This window comes from Sinocyclocheilus rhinocerous, unplaced genomic scaffold (assembly GCF_001515625.1).
Source record: "Sinocyclocheilus rhinocerous isolate Xijiao unplaced genomic scaffold, SAMN03320098_v1.1 scaffold647, whole genome shotgun sequence".
Classification (NCBI taxonomy): Eukaryota; Metazoa; Chordata; class Actinopteri; order Cypriniformes; family Cyprinidae; genus Sinocyclocheilus; species Sinocyclocheilus rhinocerous.
The window spans coordinates 1,283,991-1,292,432 of record NW_015632746.1 but is presented as its reverse complement, the minus strand read 5'-3'; the positions used below and the strand labels follow the sequence as shown (position 1 = coordinate 1,292,432).

The 8,442-nt window shown below is 37.9% G+C and overlaps 1 protein-coding gene across 1 annotated transcript in view; it reads right to left on the bottom strand.

Moving 5' to 3' along the window:
* LOC107743024 (NACHT, LRR and PYD domains-containing protein 3-like) overlaps window positions 1–8,442 on the bottom strand; it is a 29,996-nt gene that overhangs the window by 7,322 nt on the left and 14,232 nt on the right. Inside the window, exon 2 of the mRNA XM_016556136.1 lies at window positions 4,124–4,457. Within this exon, the coding sequence (XP_016411622.1) occupies window positions 4,124–4,392 (269 nt within the window). The 5' untranslated portion in view covers window positions 4,393–4,457. The remainder of the gene's footprint in view (window positions 1–4,123; window positions 4,458–8,442) is intronic.

The following is an 8,442-nucleotide window of genomic DNA, read 5'->3' as shown; positions in this document are numbered from 1 at the left end:
TCTGCTGAACTGGTGCCGAGCTAATTTTAAGCAGTAAACATAAGCCAAGTCTCTGCTTAATGAATTTTGTCAGGTTGCAAGTACAAGAACTGTAGCGAATATCTTGCTAAAACTTTGGGCTTTCCTCAGAACTCCGTTAATATCATTTCCCTGAACCTTAGTAATCTGACATTACAATATCATGGAGAATGGCATGTCATTATTTGCAGAATATTTACCTGATTAAAAAGAGCCCAAACTCTTTATAATCCATTGAGTTGGTTACTTATTGATGATGATTCAATCATCATGTAGTGGCCTGATTCACTGATCTCATCTGGAGTCTAATCTCAGAGTATATTAGCTAGTTTTATATTATTTACAGCAGTCTTGTAATGTTATAGCTGTCGGATATTCTGATTTCTTTTTTTTTTTTTTAAGGGAGTTGACTTGTTAACTGAGGTTCGGGAGCGGGGCCTCGCCCCAAACAATCACCTGACTTGCCGAAACCTTCAAATATTGGGCCGCCTCATACCGTACTGTTTGTCTCCTTCTCTCGAAACCACCCTTTCCCTCCCTTTCTCATCCATTCAGCCATCCTGATCCCATATTTTTCTTTCTTTCAGGTTGTATCGGGGGGTCCTAATCGTCTGGCCTAAATATACATTTACGTATATGAGTCTCTCTGGGCCATCACTTCTAGATGCCCTGATAAACCCGACCGTCATCCCATTCCATCAACCCCTTCATCCTCGTTCTACTCTTCCCCAACATCCTGTTCAATTAACTATTCCATAGCTTGTTTGTGGCGTGGTCCTAGCTCGTGAAATTCATTATAAAAAAAGTGTTTTGAAGTGTCTTTTTGCCTCACACAAACATCAAGAATCAGTGCATGAATCTTAACAATGGTGACAATCATCAAAAATCTTTTTGTGACTTTAGCAGCTTGTTTTGTGACATTCAGAGTTGATCTGTTTATCTGAATAATCTGTTTGTCGTTTGTCACCATTGTTGAGGTTCATATGCAGATTCTTGACGTCTGTGAGTCTACATGATTCTGTCCAAATAACTTCCACATAATGACTTGGAAACCTTTCAAAATATCAAAGCATGCAGTAATATTCTAAGAATATTATAATGCAAAAATAATAAATTAGGGTGACCATACATCCTCTTTTCCCAGGACATGTGCGTCCGGCCGGGATTTCTAAATTGCACAAAATGTCCGGGATTCGGCTTTTGCCTTCTACAGTTGTCATTCATTGTGTGCGTTTTTGTATTAAAGCCTTGCGTGGGACTGTTTTCTTAATCCCGCTCCCGCAAACATTTTAATATTGAATATATAATTTCTGTGCATCAGGGAGTCGCTATCAATATGCGGAGTAATTAAATCACTTTGGATGCAGCTCGTGTTGGATGTAGGGTTGCCAAATCCGCATTTTTTTCCATGGAATTGGGCTGATTTTAAACTGTTGTGGCGGGTTGATTTTCTCCCGTAGGTTAAAGGTTTGAAATATTGCGTAAATTACATTTGACTGAAATGCTTGTATTGAAACATTTTGCATTCTACCTATGATAAAACGGTGGTAGATATATGGTCACTTTAAATACATCTAAATAGCAAACACACTAGGGTGGCCATATGCGCCGTTCATACGGGACACGTCCCAGCCAGGATTTTAATATTGCCTAAAATATCCAGGTTTTGGCTGTTTGCACTGTGCAGGTCGATCATTGTGTGACATTCATGAGAGCTATAGAGAGCAGAGCAGACGGCTCCTTATGCTTTCGAATCGCTCTCGCACCTACTTTGGTGTCTTTTTTGATCAGTGCGCAGCGACTCTTCAAATTAAACAAACGAACAAACATACTGGTGCATCTCAATAAATTAGAATGTCGTGGTAAAGTTCATTTATTTCAGTAATTCAACTCAAATTGTGAAACTCGTGTATTAAATAAATTCAATGCACACAGACTGAAGTAGTTTTAAGTCTTTGGTTCTTTTAATTGTGATGATTTTGGCTCACATTTAACAAAAACCCACCAATTCACTATCTCAACAAATTAGAATACTTCATAAGACCAATAAAAAAAACATTTTTTGTGAATTGTTGGCCTTCTGGAAAGTATGTTAATTTACTGTACATGTACTCGGGGCTCGAGTAGTATACTTGGTAGGGGCTCCTTTTGCTTTAATTACTGCCTCAATTCGGCGTGGCAAGGAGGTGATCAGTTTGTGGCACTGCTGAGGTGGTATAATGGAAGCCCAGGTTTCTTTGACAGTGGCCTTCAGCTCATCTGCATTTTTTGGTCTCATCATTTTCCTCTTGACAATACCCCATAGATTCTCTATGGGGTTCAGGTCATGCACCTGTATTTGCATCGCTTTGATCCTTCCCTGTAGATCTCACCTTCTCACGCGCAGCCCCACGATTGGTCGATTATGTACAATACCTGCATGTTATTGGTCAAACTGCTTTGGATGTTTTAGGCAATATTAATATCCTGGCAAGGACGTGTTCCGTATGAATGGCGCATACGGCCACCCTAATACACACAGATTAGACTCTGGATATGATTAGTAAATCAGGCCACTACACGATGATTGAATCATCATCAATAAGTAACCAACTTCATCTGATCAGATTTTCTCTAACAATTTTTGATATAATAAATGTGATTTATAAACACACAGTTATAGCAGCCAGAGAAAATCTCATTTAAAAAAGTCAAGGGTCAAGAGCCCAACTAAAGCTTATCTCCACAACGGTGACTTCATGCATATTGCAATTTTATACATCTATTTTTTTAAGTGCAGATATCATGATATATTATCAGACTATAATCGCCAAGTGAAAATTTCACATTATGACATCAATAAACAAGTGCTGAAAACATAGTTGTCCCTCCCTGCACTGTATTTTGACAGTGTATATAGACCCCAATTTTACAATATTTTACACAGTAGGGTTTGATCTATATTATCAGCTCTGCTGGCCTAGAGAAGCAAAATGTGTAACAATAGGATGGGAAAGTTGTAACAAATGGGAAAATCCGGACATACAGAAGTGCAGATTTGGAACCTAGCTGGAACCTATGATAATCAATGGATATACGCTACGAAGATGTCCATGCTTGTCTACCTTTCAAGTTAATCTATGCCTGAAACCAATCAGGGTCATGAATCCTGAAGTAGTGATATAAATTGCTGATTGCTGCTGTATGTGATGTGTGAGCAAAGTGGCCTATAAACTCTTTGCTGAGTGTTGAAACTGACTTCTGCTATTAAAACTGAAAATAATATTTTCTTCTGTGATTCTAGATGCAGTTCCCATGTGTTTTCTGACAGAATAAAGGATTTATGGTTTAACATTTGAAGGCAAAGAAATGTAAAGCCATAAATATTAGTATTGTATTTTTGCAAATTATGATTATTATTATTAAATGCTTTTTTTTTTTTTACTTCACAGTACAATAAGGAATGGTTCATGTTGTTGTTTCCCCCCGACCCCTCCCCCCCCCACACCACACACTTACCTGATCACTTGCCTGATTGTTCTTTCTCCTTTAACTGAAGTAAGATTCTTAGCACAGTTTATTTCAGTGATCATGCAGGTGTGTACGTATAAATAGTTAAATGACTCTAATGAGAAATCTTTATTATTATAAAAAAATTCGGTCCCACTTTATATTAGGTAGCCTTAACTACGATATACATTTAAATTAATCATTTGATACAATGCACTTATTGTGCACATACATGTTTTTACATCGTACTTTTACATTTTACATTTTTTTTAAATGTAAATTATAGAATGTTTCTATATGTAGTTACATATGTAATTAATTTCTGTAATTACATTTATAATTACATTGTTGACCCATCACTTACACCTTAACCCACCCTTAAACCTACCCATACCACCAAACCTGTCCCTGACCTTACCTTTATCCAACCTCAATAGCAGTAAAAGTGTTTTGTAATACAATATGACCACAATAAGTACATTGCACTTATTTTTTATGTAAGTACATAGTAGTTAAGGCCACCTAATATAAAGTGTGACCAAAAATTCAATAAAAAGAAACGCAGTGAGAGAATCATCATGTAAATAAAATATACATCCAACTTCATGATACTCACACAGGGTCAAAAGTCACAGCAGGTCCATCACTGAGATCAGGGGGCTGATGCATGGAGTTGTTACTCTTCATAGACACACAGCTGAATCCTGGAGATGCTGCTCTCTGAGCGTCAACATCACTGAGATCAGGGGGCTGATGCATGGAGTTGTTATTCTTCATAGACACACAGCTGAATCCTTTAGATGCTGCTCTCAACAGGAGCCTCCTGCTCTCGCTCTCCTCATACACACTCATTTTATAAACAGGTTTCTCCTCCTCTCTCCTCATGCACACACACTTTATAGGCTGTTCTGCTTCTCTTTTTTTCCTAGATGAGAGACTTGATTTCAGGCCTATATGTGGAAACAGAGAAAATACACTGAATTTTTAGTTTCAGTACAGGCTGGTGCTCAGAAGTGAGGAGGCACAGTGACTAAAGTGCCTGGACGCCCCGTAGTTATGGTTTACAGTACTTTTAGAGCAGTTAAGGGCTGTTGTTATGCACAAAGCACAAAACACAGATGCAGTAACACACTTTTGGCACAGTAATATAGGGATAATGCTAATAATGATCCAACAGAATTACTAAGAGCGGAAATCCCCATCACATAATTTATTGAAAAATTTGATTCTCACAAGGAATAACAGTCAGTATTATAATGCTTGCTTTTCTGAAATGAGACATCCTTGTTGATGTTTGAGGCCAACAAATATACACACTGGAGGGCACAGCCTTTGAAATGAGACACATAGTGAGATATTCAGCTGCAGACCCCCAGTATCAGCAGTTTCAGGACAGCAGCAGCGTCAGGGCAAAAGTGAGGGCAGAGACAGGCCATGTACACATTGTAAAATTTCAGGAGTAACAACCGCATTTAAATATGAGAGTGAATCCTCTAAATTATCAATTTGTGTGTACGGAACAGAATTCACTCTCAAAATTGTGATGATTGACGAATTATAACCATAGAATAGTTCTGGCTTCTCACGCTTTTGGTATGAGCTATGGGAGTTATGGGCAACAGACTTCTGTATTCTGTAAAACAGGTCACATCAAATCCGGTTCAGATCTTTTGTATGTGTTTCATTAAATACAGAGCTGTTTTACTCAAGATGCCTTCAGAGGAGATACCAAAGATAATCATAACCGATGTCCATCACACATGCATTGATATAAAAAAATTTTCTTCTTCTTACTAACATTCTAAAACATTAAAATGGAAAAGAAAAAAAAACAGCAACTGTAAAAAAAACTAGCTAGGTTAGCTGATTACCTTAAATGTCCATATTCATACTGCTGTTAACAGTTTTCCCGACAAGTGGATGCAATGAGACCGGTTATCTGGTTTGGTCAGCTGTCATAAAAGTAATATTACAGTTTGCAGGTATTGGTCTCGATATTTCACAATGGGGCTGTGACGAGGGGGGCGGGGTCGAGAGCCGTGGGAACGGAGCGAGGCCGGTGGAGTTAATGGATAATGAGCGACACCTGCACCACTCACCGGTCTCGAGTCTCACGGAGGAGCTCCGGAAGGATATAAAGGAGGAGTGACGACAGGGAAAGACGAGAGAGGACCAGGCCTGGTTTTTATTTTGTGTTTTGGTTCCATTTGTGCGCGACAGTCGTCCGCGAGGGGCTGTCACGCTATTTTGTGTTTATTTTATCATTAAAGTTTCGTTAAACGTCCGCCGGTTCCCGCCTCCTTCTTCCCGTGACTACAAACAAGGTTACAGGGGCTTATTACCAAGATAAAGCATTTTCTTCTTTTTCTAGCAAGATCTGGCAACACAAACAAGTCAAGACGTATCTCATTTCCTGTGCTTTCTCGCACTGTGTATACAGAAAACTGACAACACCGAAAAATGTTTACATATATCATTAACAACTAGTTGTTGGGAGTCAATTCGACACACGACATGTACACTATTATATGTGAACAAAGACTCTGTGGTGGTGCTGGATGAAACCAGATTTAATGGCTCCATGTAAACTGAAGTCTTGAGGTAAACTGTACGCAACGGAAAATGAAAGCATTTCAGTCCACACAGCACCACCCCATACAGTTTTACCACTAAAGCTGTAGGAATAAAAACAACAACAACAACAACGTGTGACACTAAAACAGGCTACTATAGCCAGGGCCCTATGTATTCTTAATCTAGGCCTGTTTGTGAATTTATGGTACATATAGATTGACTTTTGAGCACTCATCATTTTATTTTAGCCTATTATTATTATTATTATTCAAACTTTAATTTTTCAAAGTTGAGATCTTAATCATATTAACCTCGTTTTCAGGGATGACATGGAGTTCTTTCTGAAGGAACGATAAGACAAAATTTGCTTATAAAGGGGATCTCGTGCATCAATCGCAGTGTAAACAGTGAGAGATCTTGAGGCAGGTGAAAATCGTTTGGTTAATTTGAATATTGGCCTATTGTGCATCCTGTTGCCAAGCCCCGCCTTGATGTAATGATTGACAGGTCAGGGGCATGATCAGCTCGGAATGCAATGTCAAATCCACATTGACTTAAACTACATTAATCGCGGGGTATTTAATGAAAATGCAATTTAAACGTCTTAAGTGTAAGTATCAATGCATTTATAAAAAATAAAAGACATTTAAATCACTATTTTTCTACCCTTTAGATGCACCTTTGGCTCAGAATGCATTTTGAAATTCTCACTGCTTTTTGCTACAATTATCACGTGGTATTATGATGAAAATGCAATCCCACGTACTCTACCCGTAAGTCTAAATGCATTTAGGAAAAACAGCATGCCGCGGCAGCCTGGTTGGGAAACACTGACGTAGACATGTGGGGGCGTGTTTAAACGAGGTGTTTTAGGAGGGCGTGGACAAGTCTTAACTTTTATAAAGAATACCTCTTTGGGTTTGAGACTTTAGTCTTTGCAACTTCAGGGATCTTATCTATTCACGAACAGCTTGTAACACTCCAAAGAGAAAGGAAAACTTGAAATAGCATCATATGACCCCTTTAATAGTCATTCCGATTGAACCAAATCATTTAAACGGTTGAATCATATGAATGAAGGCACCATCGTGTTGCTCAGAGACGCAAGACAGTGCTGTGGCTGGAATGATTTTTGTTGGCGAAATAGAGCAAAAACAGGCAATATGGTGTCTAAAACGTAAGTCTCTTAATTAACTTCTTGTTTATTGAACTGTTGTATTAAATCAATATCACATTTCTAATCATGGTAATTTTTGTAGAAAAACGTCACTCTTCGTGTGAAATTGATTAACTATATGAAGTGGTATAAATATATACATTTTCATGTCTTGAATTTTGTGATAATTCTGGCCTGGCTGGTTCATCATCAAAGAAAAAGTGTCAGATTAAGTGACGTTGACGGCCGACAAAAGGGGGCGCTAATGCCATCTATTTTTGCCTAATGCTTAAAAAAATAAACCGAAACTGACGCGAAGGAGAGTGGGCTCGTGATGGCAAGCATAAAAATGTGAAGATAAAGGCGGTTGGGAGAAGCTGAAAAAAAAAGCAACCAGTTACATAAGATTACCTTTGCTTGCCAATCTCACTATACAGAGCATGTAGTCTATAGCACTATAGTAAAAATCCCAGGACACCTCTAGTCCAAACGTACACTGCTATTTTTTACTCCGCATTGTCTAACATTAATATTCCATTCATTCATAATTCATTCATAAAGACACAGCAGCGATTCTACAACAGGGTTACATTTGAGAGATACGGAGTTAGAAAATGGAGTAAATGAAGTAGCCTATAATATGATTAGTCTGATTAACATCACACGCACACACACACACACAGACATATGAATACTCATATTGAAGAATTCTGTTGTTTCTAGAATCTAGGTTTATGTTTATCATTGTCATATACATTTTGCATTCAGCTCTATGTAGATTTCAAGTATTTTAGTTCATACAATAATACATTTATTTCAATCCCCTGCTGAAAAAAAATAGAAACCATCACATAAGTAATAGTTTTACTGGTTATAATGAAAATTGTATTGGTTTTAATGGAAACCGTAATGGTGCCTGTTGGTATCTACTGGTAATTGGTCACCTTTTATTCATGGCTTTTGTTAAAACCACTAAATCCTAATGTAATATGTCCCAAAACACACTTCAGGAAACCATTATTTAATGGTTTTAATGGTTAAAAGTTGATGGTTTGTAATGTCAGTAACGGTATTTGTAGTGGAAATCATTAGAATTTCTGTGATGGTTTCTATTGTTTTTGTCAGCAGGGTCACCATGGCTTTTGTGATGTTATTTGCCATAAATGCGATAGGATTGCTGTAATATTGTGAGATAGTAGCGACTG